General features: G+C 45.2%; 1 protein-coding gene and 1 long non-coding RNA gene across 2 annotated transcripts; one reads left to right on the top strand and one right to left on the bottom strand.

Moving 5' to 3' along the window:
* Positions 1–537: 537 nt before the first annotated feature.
* LOC133365918 (uncharacterized) lies at positions 538–14367 on the bottom strand. The gene is made up of 3 exons (XR_009758331.1): positions 14133–14367; positions 6544–6682; positions 538–1049 (listed from the first exon to the last, which is right to left on the bottom strand). It is a non-coding gene; the product is annotated as an uncharacterized LOC133365918 (long non-coding RNA).
* Positions 14368–18022: 3655 nt separating this feature from the next.
* Positions 18023–24868, top strand: LOC133365910 (integrin alpha-M-like). Its single transcript, XM_061588364.1, has 7 exons — positions 18023–18344; positions 19291–19396; positions 20216–20319; positions 21480–21544; positions 21709–21823; positions 23080–23210; positions 24593–24868. The coding sequence occupies exons 1-7, from the start codon at positions 18308–18310 to the stop codon at positions 24833–24835; spliced, it is 801 nt and encodes a 266-aa protein (XP_061444348.1). The 5' UTR covers positions 18023–18307; the 3' UTR covers positions 24836–24868.
* Positions 24869–26268: the final 1400 nt, after the last annotated feature.

Here is a 26268-nt window from a genome sequence, read left to right as displayed (position 1 = left end):
GTAGCGCACACGCACAATACCAATGGGCTGACTTCACCAACACTAGCCTACTTAAAGAAAACTTAGCTGTGGGGAAGAAATTTGAGGACATCACCTGAAAGCATCCATCCTCTGAAGCCAAATCTCTCCCCTTCTTAGGACAGAGCCAAATAAATAGCTGTCTGCTTGCTTCCTTTTGCCCTAAGTTCAGCTGAAGCAGACCAATTTCCCCTCTCCTCTCTCTATTTCCCCTTCCCACCTTCAACATTCTATGGTCACATCCACAACACTAAACATTTAAAGCACATGGCTTTCCCCTAAAAATCTTGAAAACTGTAGTTTACCCCTCACAGAACTACAATCCCAAGGATCCTTAACAACCGACAGTTCCCAGGATTCTTTGGGGGAGCCATGTGCTTTAAGTGTATGTTGTGGATGTGACCATCTGCTGCTCTCAATATTCCATAGGTCCTAGAAGTCACCAGGCATAGGTCTTTCTCAGACTGTTTTTGTTTTGAATATTTTTCTTTTTATTTACAAATGAACATACTTCTCCATATGTATCTTCAGAGCGTAGAAACTGCACTGATGTGCCCCGTTTTGCTTCCACACTGATGGACACTCAACCACTCTGGTCAGCTCTTAGTGGGGATGTGACAATGACAGTATATCCCATAACACACCTGTCCCTATAGTATGAAAACATATGACATACATTGTAGAAAATTATACTTCCTCACACATCATCCACTAAGACAAGCTGGTGTAAAAACGTGGAGCCTGTGGAAATGGGTCTGGATGGCAGACTCCTTCGGGTAAGGGGTGACAGTTTGGCCTGGCACATTTTGTCCTCTGCTCAAATAAACTATGACACCTCCAACCCCTATTGACCAGAGAGGAAAAGCTAACAAAAACTATATATAGCCTGTTGTGGATTTCGTTGTTTGCTTTTGAGTCAAGTGCCAGGAACGCTCGGCTATTTCTCTCCTCCACCATGTCCCCCTGGGCTTTTCCACTTTCCAGGGGTTCCCAAACTGTGATGAGCTTCATTCAGGTGATCCACAACACATCTGTAAAAATAAATTTAAAAATCATACAGCATCTAGCATAGCACATTACAATAGCTATAACAGGCAGAAAAATCATTAAGTGATCTGCCAACAGGGGAATGTAATTTAAAAGTACTTGGACATCTGCAAAATTCAAATTCCTGTTATATGGGGATCAACAGCATGGCAACTTTATGTGCCCTAATGGTTGCTAAGAGACTCATACCGCAAGCCTGGATGGACAAATGCCTGCCAACAACTATGCAGCCATGAGAGTGGCTGTATACTATAGCCAGCGTGGATTTTTCACATTCCCCAATGTGAAGTTGAAAATATCCCCCATGCCATTCTGATGCTTCCCATAAGCTCATTTCAAAACAAAACCTTACAAAACATATATTCCTGAACTCAGAAATGCTTGAGTTCTCATAATTTGTTGAAATTAATTAAAAATCAGCCATGTTCACTGAGTACCTGTAATCCTATTACTGACCTTGCCCCATACTTTGACCTTCATCTTCTGCTGTTTAAGTTTTTAAAAGCCTGGCTGATTTTTAATTAGTTTTAAAAAATTATCATCGAAGTCTATCATAACGTCAGGCATGCTCAGTAAGAACCAACTGTCAATGTTCTTAAAGCCAGACTCATAGCTGCTGGGCTTGCCTAATCAGGGGGCCACACCCACGCCAGACCTTTATTTTACTTGAGACAGTCATGGCTTCCCCCAAATAATCCTGGGAAGTGTAGTTTGTGATGGTTGCTGAGTTGTTAGGAGACTCCTATTCCCCTGACAGAGCTCCAGTGGCAAGAGTGGTTAAACAGTCAGCCACTCTGATTGAAGTTCTGTGAGGGAACATGGCATCTCCTAGCAACTCTCAGCACCCTTCACTAACTACACTTCCCAGGATTCTTTGGGGGAAGCCATGAAGTGAAATAAAGGTCTGATGTGGATGTGGCCAGGGACAGCTTTGGTTTAAATTTGTGTGGGAGACTACATGTGCCTGCTGTAGAATAAAAAGGTGGGAGAAATGCTGAAAAATAATGATACTGTTCACAATGTTTTCCTTTTGGAAAGGAGAGGGGCTTCCCCTCTGCCCACTGCCCACCTATCCAATCTCTTCCCCTTCCTCTCCCCCACATTACCAAATTCTTCCAAGCTACACAGGAAGTGGATTGGACTGTGAAAGACCAACCCAAATTGTGTTTGCATTTTGACAAATTTGTAGGGCAGTACAATATCTCAGAGATATTGAGAGGTCAGGTCTCCTGCTCCCCTGGTGCATTCACTATAGCTGCCCAATTTCCCAGCTTTTTAAAGTTTGATAGAAATATCTGTGGGCTATAGGTACATTCTTAAACCGAAGGTTTTTTTTCCTATTAGTGAATTATGCAATAGTTTAATGACCTAAATGCCTTTGCTACATTTGAGCATACCTTCTTGTAAATATCAACTTTGTCTGGATACATATTTGGACATTTGGAAGGCATATATTGATATATAGGTATAAACTGAATGGATGTATAGACATCTAAATGTTTTGTTAATGCGAGTGGACAGTTTTGTTTTGTTTTTCCTTCCCTTTTTTCTTAATGAAATTGCAATTAAAAAATCCATTTTTTAAAAAAGTGATCCGCCAACACCCTCAGCAATTTTCAAGTGGTCCATGGGGGAAAATATTTGGGAACCACTGCCTTAGGTAAAGATGCAGCTTTTGTGTGGCTCTGCCTGCAGAGTACACACCAGAAAACCCACAGGGCTCTATCCCCAGTTTCATCCACCCATCCTCACTCCTTCAGGCTTCATCCCGCCCCTCCCCACCCCAGCCCAACCACGATACCAGAATTTCTCATTGTGAGAGCTGTGCAGCTCTACAACAAAGCTTCCTCAGGTCTAATCCCAATACTGTTGGGGTTTTGTTTGTTTGTTTTGTCTGTCTAATGACAAGGCAAACAAACAGGATTCCATGTTGTAGTTGATGATGATGATGATGGTATTTTAATTTAGAACTTTTCTTTTTCCCCCCCTTTTCCTGTCTATCTCCGGGGAACAGAACAGAACAGAATAATTTTATTTCAGTCAACCGACCACAATACAATATAAAAATATTAACATGAGACTACTTGGTAACAGAGCTATGGCAGACATCAAAACAATATGATAAAATTTAATTGCAATTCACAATCTTGCAAGGTCTGGTCACAATGGCCAAGTTCAGAAATTTGGCTACTTGGACGGTAATTGCCTTGTCAGAGCCCTCCAGTAAAACAGGCAAAAGAGACTCAAGGGGGCGGCCTGGAAGGGACTGCATAATGGGGTATAAGAGATCTTTTCTGGCCCCTACATAATACCTACAATTAAACAAAACATGTAAAACAGACTCCACTTCGGCGTTATCACACGGGCAGCATCTATTATTCCTTGAAGTTTTATCGTATCTACCCTCCAAGAGTTTAGAAGGTAGCGCATTGAATTGTGCCAAAGAAAATGCCCTTCTGTACTTAGGTATAGATAGCCAACTTAGATAAAGCATCCTGTCTTTACAAGGCAAACCTGTTAGACCCAGTGATCGAGGGGAACAGGGCCCCGAAGCAGCTACAAGAAGCTCTTGGATGTCAATGTCTGCTAGCTGCTGTTTAACAATCGCCTTGGCCCTACCCAGCTCCATCGAGAGCAAGTCAGAAGGAGAAAGGCCAACTGAAACAACTTTATCCACAACCACCTTGCTCCAAGATGGCTTAAAAGGGTCTCTCATTACCTGAGATGTAAGTGAGCTTTGAGTGAACATAAGACAGCAGCGTAGCCAGAATTGCATGACATAGGTCCAAGCTAAGCATTTTAAAGAGTTAAGGCCAGCCTCCAAATTAAGGGTAGCTCCAGAAACACATCTTGGGACACCAAAATAGATCTAAGAAAGAAGGATTGAATTCCTTCAAGTGATTCTTTGAGGTAGGGATACCAAATTGGTGCCCCATAGAGTATCATCGGGACTATTTTAGTTCTTAAAACACGTACTGCTGCTGGCAAAAATTTCCCGCCCTTTGTGAAAAAGAAGTGAGTCATTGGGCCCAAGTTTTTCTCAGCTTTGGCCTTAACATATTTGCCTTGGATACTCCAGCTGACTGTTTCATGAAACCAGATACCCAGGTATTTGTAGGAGTCAACCTGTTCGATTCTGTCGTTCCCCATGAACCAAGGGTACCTGACCTTTCTCCTGGAAAAGACTATTACTTTAGATTTAGAATCGTTAATTGTAAGGTAATTATCTTTACAATATTCCACAAAGCCACTGAGTAGTCTCTTGAGACCCAGCCGAGTTTGGGAGATTAGAACCGCATCGTCTGCGTAAAGCAGAATGAATACTTTTGTGTGCCCAATCTTGGGTGGATGGGATTGTGTCGTTCCCAGGACAGAAGGAAGATCAGCCAAATATAGGCTAAATAGGGTGGGGGCGAGAACACACCCTTGTCTGACACCTCATGAGGAGGAGATCTCCTTCGAGAAGTGACCTCGAAAGCTACACCGTACCTGGATAGATGTATTTTGGTACAATAAGCGAATCAGGGACAATAGCCTTTTCTCAACAGAAAGCAGTTCTAATTTGCTCCACAGACGGTCATATATCTCCAGGGAGAAGAGAGACACAATGTCAGCTTGCAAATGCTCTAAGTACACAGCCCAAACATGACTTCACAATGGACTCAGACATATGTAATCCCATACTGTTGTTGCTGTACTGCTATCATTTCTCCACATCACATCTTCACTGATAGCCAAAGCACAAGAGATAAGTTTTTTTTTTAAATTAAGTAGCAAGGGGGTTTACCGCATACATAGGTATGATCAAGCTGTCAAGTGACAAATTTGGTTTCTGGGGCTATATTTGGTGCGTTTCAGACGAATTGTCTCACTTCTGTTTCTTTTGGGGAAGAGGAGAACGTTTCTTGCTTTCGCTGATGTGCCACTCATATCAATTTTATATTATAGGTCCATGACAGAAATGAGCCCAGATATTTCTTTAAATGTTTAAGTACTGGAGGAATACGATAAATGTTTCCATTGTTCCTGTTTATTGGAGACAGTTCCTATTTTCTCATTCCTGTCTGTGGTAGATCAGTGTCCCTGATTGGGCGCCCCCTTTTTTTCCTATGCTTTTTGAGAATGTCTTCTTAAATGTTTGTGACCACGAGTTGCTAGTATTTATTCTTCAAGTCAGCTCCCTTTCCAGAATCCTCTTAGAAGTTAAATGGAGGGGGGCATAAATGTGATATATAAATAGGGACATTTTGCATAACTGTGCAGATGTTTGCCCCAGTTTTGGAGTGTGGGCAGCAAAGGGAAGCAACCGTTTCCAAATATTCTGGGTTATGGGAAGCAGAGGTTACTCTGAAGAAAATAGCTTTGCTGTTACCTGTTTACTCCATCCACACGATACATTTAAAGTACTATTAACCACTCTAACAATCTTGGAAAATCCTGGGATCTTAACCAACTACAATTCCCAGGATTCTCCATGACTGTTAATGTGATATAACAGCGCTTTAAACATATGGGGTGGTTCCAATGTGACCCTGATCTCTCAACCTGACCCCCCGTTTCAATTGCTGTGTTGTTTTAATAGGATTGCTCTATTCATATTTTATTTATTTATACTTATAGTCTAATGTTGTTGCAAACCACCTAGAAGCCCATTTTGGCATTATGGACTGCCTGCAAGTCAATTCTGACTTATGGCGACCCTATGAATAGGGTTTTCATGGTAAGTAGTATTCTGAGGTGGTTTGCCACTGCCTCCCTCTGAGGGCAACATTGAGACTAAGGAAGAGGACGCTGACAAGCAGTGCCATCCCCTGGTCTAGCTGTCCAGTAGGAAGGCAGGCAGGTGGACGCTGGCTGAGGTTGGTAGGGCAGCGCCCCACTCACCTTAATAGACCAGCTTCCGCTGGTCCTCCTGACTGACATGGGAATCATGGTGACTACCAATGTGCCCATATTTTCATCTGTAAAATGTTGGAAGGCGTAATACTTTTGAAAAATAATGTACAGAAACAAGACACTAGATAATTAGAACTTTAAGAAAGAACAACTATCACAGGCTCCCTCAACACCAGGTAAGACAAATTAAAGAGAGCATTCAAAAATACAAAAGCTGTTAGAAGGTCAGGGATGTGCCATAGAAATGAACCTAAAGCTCAGTATCCTTCCATGGGGGGGGATCCAGGGAATGGCAAATAAGCCATTGAGTCACAGATACCCCCAAACAAAGTCACGTTCAGTCGGTACAAAGGCGTAATTTTTTTCATGCACCAGTGTTCTCTGGCTTTTCATGGGTGCAGTACCCTGGGTTGGTTTCCTTTGAATGAGGCCACTGGGGACTTAAGGCATTATGCAATATATGATTTATTTACACATAAATTCACAGCACCCCAACATACATTGTCCTCCATCAGATTTCGTCGGTGTGGGCTTTTACTGAAGTAATGCTTCCAGAACTGAATTTTACATTTACTCTCTCACCTGGCCTGCAGCCTGACTCTTGCCTAAACCTCTCCTTGCTGCAATGACTCAAGATGTTTTCTTTGTTCACAGCTCGGAGGAGTGAGGCAGAAGGTTAAGTACCCTTTCCAAAATGCTCTCCTCTTCTGAAAGAATCCACCTGGAGAGAAAGAGAGAGCGCCATCTTGGGAAGAAAGGTATTGCACCACTTTGCCAGGCCAGCAAAGTAATTGAAAGCAGTCCTCTTGGTTCGCTCTCATCCAAACCCCAGTCTCCAACCATCAGAGGCTGGAAAGGATCCGAAGAGATCATCCAGCTCAACCCCCTATCCCATATAGATCACGATGTCACACATGAAGAGGAAAAGGGGTAGCATAGCAAGGTCGAGACAGAAAGGAGGGATTGGGAGGGCACTGAGTGAAATGGGGTAACTGTGACCGTGGGAGAAAGGGACACCAAACTGCCTTTGAAAAGTGTGACATATTTAATGGATGGTCTGAGAAGCAACTTCCCCCCCTCTCCTGTTGGACTATGATATGGGAGACCAGGGTTCGAATCCCCACACAGCCATGAAGCTCACTGGGCGACCTTGGGCCAGTCACTGCCTCTCAGCCTCAGAGGAAGGCAATGGTAAACCCCCTCTGAATACCGCTTACCATGAAATCCCTATTCACAGGGTCGCCATAAGTCAGAATCGACTTGAAGGCAGTCCATTTTCCTTCCAATAGTTAGCAGACTATGAAGCAAGGAAGTGGGTATGAAAGCAGCCAAACCACCGTGATGTGGCTTCTAACAACCTAAATGTGTGTATATAAGTTACAGCCACCTGACGCCATCAGCAAACCCACAACAGCAAGATGTGTGTGAGAGAGGCAAAAGAATGATTGTCAGGGTGGGGGGAGCGAGAATTGAGCAATGTTTTAAAAAGAAAACATTGTTTTCTGCATGCAAGGATCTTTTTTGCAATCTAAGTAAGGATATTTTTTTATCTAACAAAGAATGCTCAGTCCTTACTCTGTTGCTGCAAGAGATGGAAGCATGTACTGTGCTTCCATTACAATGAAAGCACATTTCCCTGGTATCTTTTGTTGCAGGGAGGGCCATGTTAGTTCTTCCCCTAGGTGGTATTGCCTCTGGCAACTGCCTTGGTTAGTATACTGTTACGAGTGCTCCGGCTAACCCCCACTTTGGTCCATTTGGAGTCGGGGTGGCAAGGCCCTGGAGTATTCTGGACTACATTTCCCAACACACATCCCGTTTTCTGACTTGTTGTGCCTTCCTAAGTATTGTGAAAGAGGACAGAAGCAAGACCATTCTGTTGGCAACCAAAGAGGAACAAGAAGACATTGAATTAAATGTTCTCTTCTTCCCTGGCAGGCTTCCCTCAAGCCTAGCAGAACGATCCCATTGTTTAACATTAGCATTAGAAAGTAGCCTTAGTTTCTCTTAGTGTCAGCAAGAAACTCACACACACACACACAACATGAGATCACCTCATACCCAGACCCCTCTTTTTCACGTTGATTTGTAAGAGGGAAGGTGTATTTAAGAGCAGGGTTTGAGACCCAAGATGAGTGATCTCATGAGTAATCTGAGCTCCAACATGTTTAACTACGCTCTCAGGGAATGCAGCTCAGGACTGCAGGCCACAGACTGGGAAGGGTGTCTGTGTCTCGGTGCAAACCTTGAGGCAAAGCGATTCCTTCCTGCTTTTTTGGGCAGAGCTCCTTCACATTACTTTAGCTGTATTCCACTGCCCACTCCTGGGCCTAGGATACGTAATCTCTGCTACCTGTCATTCTTATAGCAATAAGGACCTTTTATTTCTTTAGCTTAAATTTATGAATGGGTTAGGATTAGGGTTGGCAGGCTCAGGGCCTGAGAATGATTCTGTATCTTTAAGAGAAGAGAAAATTCAGCAGATTTTCATGCAACACTGTAATGGGAAGGAATTCTCCCTTCCCCCTGCACAACTTTTAAAGATACAGAAAACCTCTTGGAGGCCGCAACCTGCACAACCCAGCCCTATCCTTGGCCGCAACTGCCAGCTGGGGGGCAACTGGGCTCCTTGGGACTATGCAGCTTGCCCACAGCTACATAGGTGTCAGGGCATGTAACCCCTGAGCCACTCACTGTGGAGGTGATCTTTAGCTGGCCCTTGACACCCAGAAGACAAGAGCGGGGATTTGAACTCATAGTCTCTGGACTCCCAGCCAGGCTCTCCTCCCCACTGTGCTATACCAGTTAAGAACATAAGAACATAAGAAGAGCCTGCTGGATCAGGCCAGTGGCCCATCTAGTCCAGCATCCTGTTCTCACAGTGGCCAACCAGGTGTCCGGGGGAAGCCCGCAAGCAGGACCCGAGTGCAAGAACACTCTCCCCTCCTGAGGCTTCCAGCAACTGGTTTTCAGAAGCATGCTGCCTCTGACTAGGGTGGCACAGCACAGCCATCACGGCTAGTAGCCATTGATAGCCCTGTCCTCCATGAATTTGTCTAATCTTCTTTTAAAGCCATCCAAGCTGGTGGCCATTACTGCATCTTGTGGGAGCAAATTTCATAGTTTAACTATGCGCCGAGTAAAGAAGTACTTCCTTTTGTCTGTCCTGAATCTTCCAACATTCAGCTTCTTTGAATGTCCACAAGTTCTAGTATTATGAGAGAGGGAGAAGAACTTTTCTCTATCCACTTTCTCAATGCCATGCATAATTTTATACACTTCTATCATGTCTCCTCTGACCCGCCTTTTCTCTAAACTAAAAAGCCCCAAATGCTGCAACCTTTCCTCGTAAGGGAGTCGCTCCATCCCCTTGATCATTCTGGTTGCCCTCTTCTGAACCTTTTCCAACTCTAGAATATCCTTTTTGAGATGAGGCGACCAGAACTGTACACAGTATTCCAAATGCGGCCGCACCATAGATTTATACAACGGCATTATGATATCGGCTGTTTTATTTTTTATTGCGCTCTACGTAGGGCTGCCCTTGAAGACAGTTTGGAAGCTTCAGCTGGTGCAGAACGCAGCTGCCAGATTATTGACGAGGACCAGTCGGTCTTCGCATATAACACCTGTCCTGGCACGTCTGCACTGGCTTCCTATTTGCTTCCGGGCGAGATTCAAGGTGCTGGTTTTGACCTATAAAGCCTTACACGGCGTGGGACCTCAATACCTTGTGGAACGCCTCTCTCGCTATGAACCTACCCGTTCACTTCGTTCAGAATCTAAGGCTCTCCTCCGGGTACCAACCCATCGGGAAGCCCGGAGGGTGGTTACAAGATCTAGGGCCTTTTCTGTGGTGGCCCCTGAGTTGTGGAACAGCCTCCCCGAAGAGGTACGCCTGGCGCCTACACTTCCATCTTTTCGGCGCCAGGTAAAGACCTTTTTATGCTCCCAGGCATTTTAATCTTCTTAACTTTTTTAATCTTTTAATCTGTATTTTAATTTTTGTAGTATTTAATTTGTTTTTGCTGTGCTTTTCGTTGTTTGTTTGTATATGTTTTTGCATTTTTATTATGATATATTGTATTTTATTTTGTTTGTTCACCGCCCTGAGAGCTATTTCGCTAAGGGCGGTATATAAATTGAAATAATAAATAATAAATAAATAAATAAATTTTCAATACCTTTCCTAATTATCGCTAGCATGGAATTTGCCTTTTTCACAGCTGCCGCACACTGGGTCAACATTTTCATCATGCTGTCCACTACAACCCCGAGGTCTCTCTCCTGGTCGGTCACCGCCAGTTCAGACCCCATGAGCGTATATGTGAAATTCAGATTTTTTGCTCCAATATGCATAATTTTACACTTGTTTATATTGAATTGCATTTGCCATTTTTCCGTCCATTCACTCAGTTTGGAGAGGTCTTATTCTATGGCTGCTAAGCTTCCTCAGAAGTCTTTGGTGAGGTACCTTGTCAAATGCTTTTTGAAAGTCTAAGTACACTATGTCCACTGGATCACCTCTATCTATATGCTTGTTGACACTCTCAAAGAATTCTAATAGGTTACTGAGACAGGACTTTCCCTTGCAGAAGCCATGCTGGCTCTGCTTCAGCAAGGCTTGTTCTTCTATGTGCTTAGTTAATCTAGCTTTAATAATACTTTCTACCAGTTTTCCAGGGACAGAAGTTAAGCTAACTGGCCTGTAATTTCCGGGATCCCCTCTGGATCCCTTTTTGAAGATTGGCGTTACATTTGCCACTTTCCAGTCCTCAGGCATGGAGGAGGACCCGAGGGACAAGTTACATATTTTAGTTAGCAGATCAGCAATTTCACCTTTGAGTTCTTTGAGAACTCTCGGGTGGATGCCATCCGGGCCTGGTGATTTGTCAGTTTTTATATTGTCCATTAAGCCTAGAACTTCCTCTCTCGTTACCACTATTTGTCTCAGTTCCTCAGAATCCCTTCCTGCAAATGTTAGTTCAGGTTCAGGGATCTGCCCTATATCTTCCACTGTGAAGACAGATGCAAAGAATTCATTTAGCTTCTCTGCAATCTCCTTATCGTTCTTTAGTACACCTTTGACTCCCTTATCATCCAAGGGTCCAATTGCCTCCCTAGATGGTCTCCTGCTTTGAATGTATTTATAGAATTTTTTGTTGTTGGTTTTTATGTTCTTAGCAATGTGCTCCTCAAATTCTTTTTTAGCATCCCTTATTGTCTTCTTGCATTTCTTTTGCCAGAGTTTATGTTCTTTTTTATTTTCTTCATTCGGACAAGACTTCCATTTTCTGAAGGAAGACTTTTTGCCTCTAAGAGCTTCCTTGACTTTGCTCGTTAACCATGCTGGCATCTTCTTGGCCCTGGCGGTACCTTTTCTGATCTGCGGTATGCACTCCAGTTGAGCTTCTAATATAGTGTTTTTAAACAACTTCCAAGCATTTTCGAGTGATGTGACCCTCTGGACTTTGTTTTTCAGCTTTCTTTTTACCAATCCCCTCATTTTTGTGAAGTTTCCTCTTTTGAAGTCAAATGTGACCGTGTTGGATTTTCTTGGCAATTGGCCATTTACATGTATGTTTAATTTAATAGCACTGTGGTCACTGCTCCCAATTGGTTCAGCAACACTTACATCTCGCACCAGGTCCCGGTCCCCACTGAGGATTAAGTCCAGGGTTGCCATCCCTCTGGTCGGTTCCATGACCAACTGGTCTAGGGAATAGTCATTTAGAATATCTAGAAACTTTGCTTCTTTGTCATGACTGAAACACATATGTGGCCAGTCTATGTCCGGGTAGTTGAAGTCACCCATTACTACCACATTTCCTCGTTTGGATGCTTCCTCAATTTCATATCTCATCTCAAGGTCTCCCTGAGCATTTTGATCAGGGGGACGATAGATCGTTCCCAGTATTAAGTCCCTCCTGGGGCATGGTATCACCACCCACAATTATTCTGTGGAGGAGTCTGCCTCTTTTGGGGTTTCGAGCTTGCTGGATTCAATGCCTTCTTTCACGTATAGAGCGACTCCGCCACCAATACATCCTTCCCTGTCCTTCCGATATAGTTTATATCCAGGGATAACCGTATCCCACTGGTTTTCTCCATTCCACCAGGTCTCCGTTATGCTCACTATATCAATGCTCTCCTCTAAGACCAAGCACTCCAGTTCTCCCATCTTGGTTCGCAGGCTCCTAGCATTAGCGTACAGGCACTTGTAAGCAGTGTCTCTCTTCAAGTATCTTTGGCACTTGTGGTTTGGCCTGTGGTAATTTTGCTCTTCTGAATTTATATCCTGTGCCCCTGCTCTCACAATGCCTACTTCTAGGCCTACCCCTTTTAAAATTTCATCATTTCTTTGGTTTTTATCCCAGGGGGGAGGTTTATTCCGAACCGGACCTTTCTCAGCTCCTGTCGGGTTTCCCCCCTCAGTCAGTTTAAAAGCTGCTCTGCTACCTTTTTAATTTTAAGTGCCAGCAGTCTGGTTCCATTCTGGTTCAAGTGGAGCCCATCCCTTTTGTACAGGCCCGGCTTGTCCCAAAATGTTCCCCAGTGCCTAACAAATCCGAACCCTTCTACCCAACACCATCGTCTCATCCACGCATTGAGACTGCAAAGCTGGGCCTGTCTGGCTGGTCCTGCACGTGGAACCGGTAGCATTTCAGAGAAAGCCACCTTGGAGGTCCTGGCTTTCAGCATCCTACCTAGCAACCTAAATTTTGCTTCCAGGACCTCACGGCTGCATTTCCCCATGTCGTTGGTGCCAACGTGCACCACGACCACTGACTCCTTCCCAGCACTGTCTACCAAACTATCTAAATGACGGGCGATATCTGCAACCTTCGCACCAGGCAGGCAAAACACCTTGCGGTCTACACACCCATCACACACCTCACTGTCTATGTTCCTAATGATCGAATCACCCACTACAAGGATCCCTCCACCCCCTGGAGATATATCCTTGGCACAAGAGGATAGCTGCTCATCCCCCAAGGAATGGGTCCCTTCTAAGGGATCGTTTCCCTCTTCCTCAGTTGGATGCTCTCCTTCCCCGAGACCATCGTTCTCCATGATAGCAGGAGAGCTATCATCGTTGGAGTGGGACATAGCTATAACGTCCCTGAAGGCCTCCTCCACACACCTCTCTGCCTCTCTCAGCTTTTCCAGGTCCGCCACCTTGGCCTCAAGGAAATGAAGTCGTTCCCGGAGAGCCAGGAGCTCATTGCACCGAGAGCACACCCACGACTTCTGTCCAACAGGCAGATAGTCGTACATGCTGCAGGCGGTGCAAAACACTGGAAAGCCCCCACACCCCTGCTGGCTTCTTACCTGCATAGTTTTGTTTAAGGTTTATTATGTCAATGGGTTGGAGACTGCGGTTTAGTTGAGGTCAGGGAACAAACGGGCAGAGTGGGGGGCCCTGGCCTCCTCGCCCTGCTGCCGAACTCGCTCTGCTGCTTAACTTGCCTTGACGCTTTGTCGCCTTGACGCTTCATCAGCTGGGGCTCCCTCTAGCTCGTGGAGCAGGCTCCCTCGCTAGGGTGCTCTGACTTTATATGTGTGGCTGGTTCCTCCCAGCTACTGCTGCCAGCCAATGATGTGTTACTTGAGGCTGATGGCTCAACTATCAGCTGGGGCTTAACTCTTTAGTATTATCTCAGGCTTCCTTCCTTTGAAGGCAGGAAGGCAGGCTTCCTTCCTGAGTGAGGGGTGGGGCTGTTTAAGCTTTTGGCTGCTTTTAATCTAAGCAAGGGGCTGCGACTTCCAGGCAAGTCTTTTTTGTTTGTTGTTTTCCCACCTAGAACAGCCTGACCTTTCTTTAACCTAGGGAAACAGAGCCTGTGGTTGTGTTTCAGGAAGGCTAAAGCTGCCCTTTTTAGCAAGGACTGAGCTGACTCTCTCCCTGTATGTATCAGTGGAGTTTCCTTTTTCCCCTTCTCTCCGACTGGAATTTAGCCTTGTTTACAGTGTCCCCTGAAGCTTTCCTGCTAGGGTGGTGTTGAACACTAGCTTTCTATAGGCTTCCTTCTCCTAAGATCTGTCTCCTAAGATATAGGTTCTTTCAGGATTTGGCTCCTAGCTCAGGGTGACCTTAGGCTGCCCTTATTATTTATTCCTCTGAGCTGTTTTAATTCAATTAAATAATGGAATAAATGGGAGTTACTTACCCTCTTTTCGCTCTGCTGCTTAACTCGCCTTGACGCTTTGTCAGCTGGGGCCTTGACACTTTGTCAGCTGGGGCTCCCTCTAGCTCATGGAGCAGGCTCTTCATAGAGTGCTCTTAATCTGTACCTTATTTCCACCTTGTGAATCTGGGATAAGTGAAGAAAAATATCGGCAATGGGCAGCTCTTTGGTTTCCACTTTCCTGGGCCAGCTTCTTTTAAGTAGGGAGACAAGTATTTGTATCCTGAGAGAGAAAACAACAAAGATGAATAGGTTTTGTGATATTTGAACAGGGTTAGCTCCAGGGCCGGCTCCAAAGTGTGGCCAGGTGGGGCCCTGGCCAAGGGCCCCATGGCCCACAGGGCCCCCTGAAGGGCCCCTCATTATCGTGGGGGAGTAGTGCTCCCCTTCCGTGGCAGGCTCCCTGCTGCAGATTGCAGGGAGGGAGCTGCCTGCCTGACCTCCCGTCCCCCCCCACCTGCATGGTAGGTAGGTAGGTGGGGCATGCATGCGGGTGCCAGGGCCCAGGGGAGGCTGGTGCCCAAGGGCTCTGGCATGCCTGGGTCCGGCCCTGGTTAGCTTTTTTACTCAGGAAGGATATTCAGAATAAATTTGACTTTGATAAAATCAGATGGTACTAATATCTGCAAGTTTCACATCTGATAAATAAATATTAGACAAGCACCATCTCTATTATCTTTTCGGTGCCTACTGAAGACCTTCCTCTTTCAACAAGCCTTTTAAGTTGAGACCTTATCCCAGTCTGCGTCTGTGTTGGAATTGCTTTTTAAGATGTTTTCAAAGCTTTTTTAAAAAGATGTTTTAAAAGAAGTTTTGTTTTAATATATTGTAAAGTCTGTTTTTAAGATGTTTTAGAGTGTTTTTAGTGTTTTTGTTTGCTGTCCTGGGCTCCTGCTGGGAGGAAGGGTGGGATACAAATTTAACAAATAATAATAATAATCTGATGGATCCAAAAATATCAAACCACATTAACAGGAACATCACAGGTCTTTAGAATATAATTAGGGATGGAGGAGAAATTCAATTCACTTTGCATTTAAAGCTGAATTTATCAAACGTGCACTTTCGGAAACAACATGAGAACTGAAAGACAGACAGCCTTCCAAATTCGCACTTATGCAAATTTTGCAATGCAGTTCTGCAACTAAGCAGTGTTTGCAAAAATAAATATATTAAGGGCAAGCGTCCATAAAAATGAATACATTCGTGAAAACAAGATACACAGTTACACTATATGCTTGCAAAAATGTGTACATTAGCCAAAACTGCATACAGAAATGTATTTAGTGGGAGAAATTCTCACTAAAATGTTTGAGAATTTTCATGAGGATTTTTCCCCCCGATTACAAATTGCTGCAGAAATGTGGAGTGCTGAATTTAAGATTGGAAAAATTAGAAACGGAGAGAACCAAAACTGACAGATCCTTCCATCCCTAAATTTAATAGCAGACTTTCTTTCACATCATGTGCTATTGGGCTGAAACGTCTGGGGAGAAAAAACTGGCGTATGTCCACAAATGGGGAAAAGACTTAAAGGAAAGGATTAGACAAAGAAAGATGGAGTGACGTTCAGAACCGAGTCCTTTGCCAATCTAAGACACAGGCAAAGGGCTCGTGAACTCCCTTCCTAGGGAGGCACGAATGGCCCCCTCCTTGCCATCCTTCCGTCGGCAAGTAAAGACTTTTTTATTCCGACAGGCTTTTGGGATAGAAGCTTTACAAGGCTTGCTTTATTGTTTTATATTATTATTTGTATTATTTTAAATTGCTTTTAGATTTTTAAGTGCCTTTTACGGTTTTAAGGTTGTGCATAGTTTAATTGTATTTTAATTGTATGTTTTTAACTATACATAGTTCTATTTGTAAGCTGCCCTGAGTTCCAGTTTGGAAAAAGGGCGGGGTAGAAATAAAGTTTCAATTCAATTCAATTCAATCCCTTTTCTCTTCGCAAAAGAGGCTTTGGCCAAACCCTTCGTATATCACTTGGGATGGATGAATCTGCCAATGCCGGTTTTCTACATTTCTCATTGTTCCAGTCTTAAATTCAGTTCTCCACTGTCAGAGGCAGTATGCGCCTGAATACCAGTTGCTGGAAACAGGTGGGGAGAGTGCTGTTGCACTCAGGTCCAGCTTGTGGGCATCCCATTGAAGCGTCTGGTTGGCCCCTGTGAGAACAGGATGCTGGATTATGATGGGCCACTGGTCTGATCCAGCAGTGTTCTTCTTAGGTTGTTATATTCTGCAGTGCTTGGAGAGAGAAGGTGAATGAACCGTTTGGCTCATGTGGACAGAATCGCTGCTCCCGGCTGGCCCTTCACCACCACCCCGCCCAGTCAAAAATATGACCTCTATATCCACTCATTTGAAATGTGGTGTTGGAGGAGAGCTTTGCACTTCCCATGGACTGTGAAAAAGACCAAGAATTGGGTGTTAGAACAAATTAAACCAGAACTGTCACTAGAAACTAAAATGATGAAACGGAGGTTATCATACTTTGGACAGGAGAAGACAGGATTCACTAGAAAAGACAATAATGCTGGGAAAAACAGAAGGGAGTAGAAAAAGAGGAAGGCCAAACAAGCAATGGATTGATTCCATCAAGGAAACCACAGACCTGAACGTACAAGATCTGAACAGGGTGGTTCACAACAGATGCTCTTGGAGGTCGCCGATTCATAGGATCGCCATAAGTTGTAATCGACTTGAAGGCACATAACAACAACAATTAGAAAATGAATCACTGACCTGAGCTTTTAAGATGACTATGCACAAACAGGTCAGGGCCTCTTGGCCTTTAAACAATTGCACGTGGCACGTCCAGTAACGTTTTCTTTTTGGTCTGAAGTTCTTGTCCGCGTTAATTTTGTACTGGAGAAATCTTTGATATTTGCAGATGTCTGTGCATGTTAAAATTATATCCCTGCAGTATGGGGAACTTTCAGAACAACACAAGTGGATTTTGTGAGCCCTGATAGTCGTGAAGAGACTTGCACTTCAAGCCTGGAAGAGCAAACACCTACCATCTCGCATGCAATTTGAATGGCACATACTGACTTACTGTATATGTTTACAATGAGATGGATGTCCTGATGGTCCGTATATTATTCATGTGAGCTGACGTTTTTAGGAGAAGGGCCAGATAGCTCAGAGGTAGCACATCTGCTTTGCATGCAGAAAGTCCCAGGTGCAATCCCCGGCATCTCCAGGTACGGCTAGGAGAGACTCCCTGTCTGGAACACGGGAGAGCCTCTGCCAGTCAGTGCAGACAATACTGAGCTAGGTGGGCCACTGGGTGTGACTTAGAAGTAAGCAGCTTCCTATCTTTTTAAGATTACAGCTGGTATAGGACAGTGGGGAGGAGAGCCTGGCTGGGAATCTAGAGTCTGTGAGTTCAAATCCCTGCTCCTGTCTCCTGGGTGTCAAGGGCCAGGTGAAGATCACCCCCACAGTGAGTGGCTCAGGGGTTACGTGCCCTGCCACCTGGGCAGCCATGGCAAGCTATATAGTCCCAAGGAGCCCAGTTGCCCCCCAGCTGGCATTTGCGGACAAGAAAGGGGCTGGCTTGTGCAGCTGTGGCAAGCTGAGCAGGCCCTAGCCAGCTGGGGAGGACTAGCCTCAGAGGGAGGCAATGGTAAACCCCCTCTGAATACCGCTTACCATGAAAACCCTATTCATAGGGTAGCCATAAGTTGGGATCAACTTGAAGGCAGTCCATTTCCATTTTATGCTTTTATGTTTTATAGAATTATAGAATTTTCTCACCCTGGTGTAAACTGCACATACTTTTAAAAAGCCTCCTTCCAGCTACACAACAGTTAGGGGCCTTCTCGTCTCTCGCTGCTGCGCTCACCGACCTTCCACCTTACGTTTGAGAGCCAGCTGGTTCATTTCTCTTTTCTTTTTCTCATTTCTTTGCAGAAGCTGCTCTGTCTGAGTCACATTCTCTCTTCTAGCCTGTCCATCCCTCCCCCGCCTCTTTGAGGGCTGGACTTTCTTTTCAGTCCCTGCGTGAGATAAAGCCTCACTTCTCTACTTTAACCACTCAGCTGTTAAGCTGCAAGTTCCCCTTCAAAGCTACCCCTTTGCCTGCTGGTCTCCTGGCCTCTCAGCTCTCTTCTCCACTGGATTATCTCATCCCAGTCTGAGCTTTCCCAGGCATGGATCTTCTTCCACTGCTTTTTTACCTGGGCACAGGTGAGTAGCAACAGCAAGGGAGTCGGAGGGTGGCGTTGAATGCTCATCCAAATCTTTGTGGGCCTGGCTCTCTGAAGAAGCAAGCCGCTCAGCCCAAATCAAGATCAGAGAAAAAGAAAATCATTTTCTTGTCAAGCCCAGCTGCAAAAGAGCAGCCCGGTACAGAGGGCAAAAGTATTGCTTTTCCCCCAGCAGTCTCCACTCATTGTACAGGAGCAGCATTTTAAAAGAGCTTCCTGTTACCCCTTTGCACCTGCCTGAAAAGGCTTCATTGTTTGGGATAAATTGGCGGCACATACACTCACTCCACAAACACCCATTCACACAGTGACTGGTGCTTCAGGGTAGATACAGTCCTGATGTTAACTCTGTCCTTCCAAGGTGCATGTTCTTCCCATTGCAGAGAAAAGCCAGGGTTTCACATCCAATCAAAGGAATAAAAAGTGAGGCAAAATGGGAAGAGTTTTTATGTGAATCAGGCAGTTTGTGGTTGTTTTTCAAACAAGACCTGTTTGGCCAGCAACCTTTTGTGGCATTTTTTGGAATGCAAATTTAAATTTCAGCAAACAAATCTGAATAAGGATAATTTCCTTCAGAATCCATTCCCCCAAACCAGTTGCTTTCAGCTCCATGAGTACATGCCCTCATCTTTATTGCTTCACACATGTTCCATGGCTTAAGCCAGGGATGTCCAATGTGATGCCCTCCAAATGTAGTTGGACTCCAACTTCCATCAGCCTAACCCATCATGGACAAAGGTCAGGGATGCTGGGGGTTGCAGCCAGCAACATCTGGAGCGCATCACATTGTCTACCCTTGGCTTAAGCTCTTGCCTTAAGAAGTCTTGATCTGAGCTTTGGCTCAAACTCAACCATGAGCAACAATGGTTAACTGTGTTAGTTAATTAACCAGGAGTGGTGTTCATGTGCCCATTAAATTCCTGCAGTGATGGTATCGTGGTGCAGTGGATTCAGCGTGGATGTGGATACACCAACCATCTTCAGGAAGCAAACTCAGAGCTTTGGGAGCAGTGTGGCACAGACAAGGAATGAGTAAGAGAAAGCTGATTTGGGTTCAGGGACAGGTTCCTGGGAAGTGGGAGTGGGGAGAGGGAAGGCTGGAAGAAAGATGCAGAAATGAAATGGGAACTGGGTACAAAACCAGCAAGGCCCTTAATTGCACTATTGGCGACCCTTTTTGCATCCATCACAAAACTGTTTGTAGCCTGACCTGACCCTAACTTCCTGTCCTAATATTTTCCCCTGCATGCCACCTATATTCCTCCAACTCTACCACCCATGGAGGCTTAAAGGTTTCCATGTTCTCTTAAGCAACTCTTCAGATTCTCCAGTGCTGTCCTATTTTGTAGTTCAAAAAAAGTAACTTTTCCAAGCTCTGCCCCAGAGCACTGCGTGGTGGTGCCACCCATTCCTCCCTCTCCAAAGCCCACCTTTTCCGAGAAGCCTTTTCCTTAACTCCTTAGTGCTCCTCCCTATCTGAAACAAAGTGGAAGTTGAAATAACTGGGCTGGCTCATGTTCGTTCTTTGTTTCTGGCGCCTGTCCCTGCTCTCCCATTGTTTTCTCTTAAACTCCTTTTGGCAAGGACCTGTCTTTTTTTATTATTATTATTGCTTAGGGCAGGTGTGGGGAAGCTTTGGCTCTCTAGATGTTGCTGAACTACAACTCCCATCAGCCCCAGCAAGCATGGCCATTGCCAGGGATGATGGGAGTTGTAGGTCAGCAACATCTGGAGTGCCACAGGTTCCCCACACCTGGCTTAGGTCTTACATTGTACAGCGTCATGAATGTTGGAGGTGCTGTATAAATATTAGTCATATTAATCATCTGCCTGTTCTCCCCTTTGCCTCAGGGTGCTTGTCGGGGCTCCCCTTCAGATGGGACAAGGGAATGAAATGGGTAAACTCTACCGGTGCACTTACCGTGCACATGTTTGTGAAGAGATTAGCATCCAATGTAGGTAACTTCTATGTTTCTGAAGAAATCGTCCAACCTGGACAAAACTGAAAGGAGGTCCAGGTTCTCTCAGAGAGGGGAGGAGGCAGGGGGGTCAGGGAGCCGGGGTTTCTGGGTGCTGTTGCGGGTGGGAATGAAGTTTTTGCAGAATGTAGGACTGGATTGTTTGAGAGGCACAGGATGTCTCAGTTTAGTTCTGTGTGAAAGAAGTGAGATCTTGTGGGAAGCAACAAAGAGGAGGCGGCGAGACCAGTTTCCCAGCATCTACGAGAAGGGTTAAGTGGGCTAAGGCTTGGAGCAAAGCCTTCTGGGCTTTCCCCAAAGATTTGAAATTACTACTAGACCACCTTTGTCAACCTAGTGCCCTCCAGATGTTTTGGACTGCAACATCCATCAGCACCAGCCAACACAGCCCATGCTGGCAAAGGCTGCAATAAGATTTAGTACAGGCTTCCCCAACCTGGTGCCTTCTGGATATTGTTGGACTCTGATCAGTCCCAACCAGCATGGCCAGTGGCCAGAGATGATAGGAGTCGTAGTTCAACAACAACAACTAGAAGGCACCAGGTTGGAGAAGGCTGCTCTCGTGACTGGGGAGAAGGTGTACTTAGAACCAGCCCACCTGAGTAATAGTAATAGTAATAATGTAATTGTTGTTATCATATTTATTTATTTAGCACCATCCATGGACATGGCACTTTACAAAGAGCAAGTCTGAGAGGTCTCCACCCCAGGGGCTTACAATCTAAAAATAGATGCAGGGAAATAAAAGAGGAAATGAGGGGAGTAGAAACTGGAACAAACAGTAGAAGAATATACTATTATTTCAATTATCCATATTTATATTGTAGGCTTATTTGGGCAGGGATCTTGTTTTGTTGTTGTTGCTTATGTTATAATGCACCGAGTACATTAAAGGCACTATATACTGTCAATATACTTATAGCCTGCCCTTCACCAAATGGTCCCAGGGCGAGTTCCAAAAATGTCACAATTAAAATAATAAAATAAAACCACAAAAGAACCAAGAACAAAGTAACAGAACAGCAGGTCAGAACAGCAAGTGCAGGAAGTGGGCAGATACCCATTAATTAATTATTCCAGTTTGTATATAACATAACAAGGAATAATCTCATCATGTATTATCTTTTTTCTTTCAGTACCAGCAGATGCTGTCAACATGTCCCTTGGTTTGTCCTTAGTTGCCAGGGACTCTCGAGTCTTGGTAAATACATCAATGTTTTGCACATTAGTGGGGAATTGGCGGTGTAGGAGAGAAAGTCTTGGATGTGAATGTGGGAGGGCCGGATTCAAATCCTTGCTTGGTCAAATAGCTCACTGAGTGGATTTGAACATGTCATGACAACTCCCTCTTTGTTCACTGGAAAGGTGTGCGGTCCCACAGTACACCGGGCCTGTGGAACAAACATGTATGTGAATGGCTACTGCTTCCTTCTGGATCAAAAGCTCCAAAAGCTCCAGCAGTTTCCAGAGATTTTACCAGGTGAGATCTTGGGATGGGTGAATCTGTTAATTTCAGTTTATCTCAGTCTCTCATTTTTCAAATCTTAAATTCTGATAACCCCTGGGTGGAGGATAGAGAGGTACGCGAGTATAAAAACTAGCCTACTGCACAAAAGTAATTTACACATGTTGCTCTGCTCTCTTTGTCTACCGCTCCGCCCACTACTACATGTGGCCCTCAGAAGGTTGCCCAGGATGGGTGGGGCCTTCCGGCTGAAAAATGTTCCCCACCCCTGACTTAAAGGAATTGTAGTAATTCTGGAAAAGGCAGGACCCCCTGTCTGTGACTTTGGGGAGCTGCTGTAAGTCAGAGTAGGCAGTTCTGGGTTTGATAGACTAGTGGTCTAACATGATATTAGCAGTGGTGTAGTTGAGAGGGATCCAGGGAAATGCAACTCAAGCCTTCCTTTTTCCAGAGAGGAGCAGCAATGTCATCTGCTGGAGGGCCAGAATAATGTAGCAGACCTTCCTTGCTGTGGCCAGTGAATGCGGTGATAATGTTTGAAGTTTGTTCGTGACACATTAGCATACAGGAAGTCAGAGTATTGGGGGAAATGATCAAGCAGAGGTTGAATACATCTTTCCTTTTCTTTGATGGGTTCCTGCTTTACACTAGTAATTTACCCGGATCATAGGAAGCTGCCTTATATTGAGTCATCTAGCTCAGTATTGTCTACACACTGACTGGCAGTGGCTCTCTAGGATTTCAGACAAGGAATCTTCCCAGCTTTATCTGGAGATGCCAAGGATTAAACCTGGGACCTGCAGATGCTCCGTTGCTGAGCTGTGGTCCTGTCATCATTAGTTCAAGTGGTAACACTTCTTTGCATTTCTGATTAAAAGCTAATGGTTGCATTACATGATGTGCCTGAAGATAATGTTGTTAAAGCTCAATGTGCTTTACAAGCTGAAGCTATGCACTCAGATGTGAGCACCGTTACTTCCAGGGAACTGTGCCTAGGATTGCATAACGGAGCTTGCTCCCAGGAATTGGTGCACAGGATTGCAGTCATGCTCACTGTAATGAAGTGGGCATTTTGCTGTGTATTGTTGATCTTTGGTGTATGTGTGTGTAATAATGGATTAACGCAGCTGCCTGCGTTTTGGACTATGGCTATGGACTATCCTTGGGGGTGTGGCTGTGGGGGATGTCCTAATGAGCTCTTCCGTTTCAAAATTTCCCACTACACCACTGGATATAAGGCAGATTCATATGTTCCTGTCTCTTTCCCCCAGAATGCACTGCCCACCCAACAGATATTGTGTTCTTGATCGATGGCTCAGGCAGCATCAATGCACGGGACTTCAAAATGATGAAGGCATTTGTCTCTGCGGTCATCAAGAGACTCTCCGGCAGAAACACACGGGTAACAGTCATGATGGGGGAGGACACTATAATCCAATGTTATTGCAGTCTGGGAGGTCAGTCTTCTCCCTTTGCTGGGGCAAGGGAGACTATTTTTTTAAACTGCCCTTCGTTCTTATGGATAACAAAGTGGTATCCTAAGGGCACGGCCAACTAATCATATAAATAAATAAATAAATAAATAAATAAATAAATAAATAAACAAACAATACTTCCCCTAAAAGCAAGCAAGCAAGCACAACATCTTTTGAAAGAGGTAAAACAACAGAGCACCTAACAGGCCAACGTTTGAAATGCCTGGGCAAAGAGAAGAGTTTTTAACCTAGTGTCAAAAAAGATTGCAGTGTTGGCATTAGCCATCCCTCTGGGCAGAGAGAATATTCCACAGCGTCACCAGAGAAAAAGCTCTCACACTGAAAAAATTGTATGATTTCAGCCCCTTTCTCAGGGTTTCAAGTGGGGGTGCCGTGAGAGACATGGCGACATCTGAACGGAAAATAAGCCAGGGAGGCAGGATATTTCCACTGGGCCCCAACTCCATCCTGAAGCTTCAGGTGCCACCTCTGCTCCCTCTTCATAATAGTTCCACTGAATAGGTGTCCTGCCCAAAGTCCTGGGATTCAGACTCAGACGCAGTTGTGGCTTTTTCTCTTTTTATTAAAGTAATAGATACATCAAAAGCAGTGTGTCTCATTCACCTAACTACACTTTCTAGGAACTTCACTACTCTCTCACTCTGACTAAGCATGACTTTGCTGCTATAAAATGTTGACTCCGCAACTGGATTCCCCCGAGTCAGTTTAAGTAGGCTTGGATCTCGCATGCAAACAAAGGCCTCAGCTCCGACTATTGCACTTCCCACCTGGAGCACCTAGGGGAGCGGGGCGAAGGTGGTTTGGTCTCGACTTCCCCCTTGGACGTGGGGGGCTGCTAACAGTCACTTCAGGTGGAGGAAGCTGGGCAGTGCCTGGCTGGGAAAAGTCCGATGTGCTAGCCTGTGCCTCAGGCGCAGGTTGAGAGTCTGCATCCAATTGGAGAGTGTCTGACAAGCCAGGTGGAGCATCCTCTGAAGAATCAGGAGCGGAGGGGGCTGAACTGTCAAGGACAGGGGCTGGGGCACCCTGAGAGTCCTCCCTGCTGCCAACCCCCTCTTCTGGTTCCTGTGTCACCTGTGTCTAGCTCCTCCCTGCCTGCATGGCTCATGACAGTAGGCTAAGAAGAGATGTCTCGAATGCACCTACCACCCAGGTGACCTTCCACACATGAAGGGTCTGACAGTGCACTCCTTGAGGTCTCATTGAGTTCAGTGGGGCTTACTTCTAGGTAAGGGGATTGCAGCCTGGGAAACCCTAGTCACTAATTCTCTTTTCTTTCCCTTGTCAGTTTGCCCTTGCACAGTTTTCCAGCACCTTTGCAGAACACTTTGATTTCAGTACGCCAGATCCGGCTGAGCACGTCTTGGATGTCATTCAAAAAGGGGGCATGACCCACACAGCCACCGCCATCAGAAATGTCGTGTATGTCTCAGGACCTCATGGCTTTGCACTGCAGAAACAGCTTGCTTCTGTTGTACCTATCTCTTTGGGCCCTCCTTTGAAATCCAATCTGTGTATTAAGAATATTTAAATTCTGTGATCAGAATAAATAACTTGAAGTAAATTCATTTGTACCTGGTCAGGAGACCTGGGAAGCGTTTTTGAGGTGGTCCAACATCAAATGGAAAAATTAAATTAAAAACGGATGGCAACTGAATTTAAGAAAACACACATTTCATTAGTATTAAAGAATGCGGAAAGAACCAAAAGCTTGCTGTTCAGGGCTCATCCTCATCACTCTCTCAACCTCAACTCTGTCTTCCACCCTCTGTCTGTCTGTCTGTCTCTTTCTCCCCAGACATTAGCTCTCTGCTGATTCCAGTCACTCTGGGTCCTCCCTCCACAGCAAAACTCTGCTTCCAAGGCATAGCAAGCAAGAGGGTGCGGTTGGTAGCTAGGTCCTAGGCAGAGCTTGGAAAAGTTACTTTTTTGAACTACAACTCCCATCAGCCCAATCCAGTAGCCATGCTGGCTGGGCCTGATGGGAGTTGTAGTTCAAAAAAATAACTTTTCCAAGCTCTGGTCCTAGGAAACCAGTTGCACTTCTCCCATTATCAAGTAGTCTTGACCTTTGCCTGAACATCCCTGGGAGGGGCGGAGCTCAGGCTCCGCCCCAAATCAGGAGGGGCTCTTTAGAGCAGCCCAAGGGCCACAATCCCTTCTGGGCAGCCTTCCAGAGGCCAAATGTCAATGGCGAGCAAAACCAGAGGCAAAAGTGCTATTTGCTTGCCAGGATGGACGATAAATAAGGATGTCTGAGTGTATGTAGAAACTAGACTACTGTACAAAGGTAACATTGACATTAGTTGTTTTGCCCCCTTTTGCCTCTGGTTCTGTCCACCATTGGCATGTGGCCCCTGGAAGGTTTCCCAGAAGAGAAATGTGGCCCTTGGGCTGCAAAAGGTCCCCTACCTCTGATTTCATGAATGTGTGCTGAGCTCTGATAGGATCGTTTTCACGATAAGTCACTGCCCGTGTCAAAACCCTGCCCTTTTAGAAAGGTGGAAGAATGGCGCGAAAGGCATCTACGCTTGTGGGGGTTGCCTTACTCTTCTGCAGCCTCAGAAAAGATGGAAGAACTGCAGGGAAAATGCAGGGAGGCAATGACTGGATGATGGCGTTGTGTGGATGCACCATCGAAAGTTAGTGGCGGAACCATGCCAATTCCACACAGTATGTCTAGTGTGGATGAAGCTCTGTAAGCTTATGCCATCATCAGTCAGCATGTGGAAGAGAAGGATGAGGAGAGGCATCTCAGCATTTTCAACTAGGCTTTCATATTTGCATTACAAAGCAGTTTTCAGCAAGACCCCCGTTCCGTTAAGCTTTATGTGTGAAACCCATTTTCAGAGAGGCTGCTTTACTTCAGAGGTGGAGAACCCATGGCTCTCCAGATATTATTAGACATCAGCTCCCATCAGCCTCAGCCAACATGGCCATTGGTGAGGAATTATGGGAGTTGCA

Source organism: Rhineura floridana, chromosome 11, assembly GCF_030035675.1.
Source record: "Rhineura floridana isolate rRhiFlo1 chromosome 11, rRhiFlo1.hap2, whole genome shotgun sequence".
Classification (NCBI taxonomy): domain Eukaryota; kingdom Metazoa; phylum Chordata; class Lepidosauria; order Squamata; family Rhineuridae; genus Rhineura; species Rhineura floridana.
This window is presented reverse-complemented; position numbering and strand designations above follow the sequence as displayed.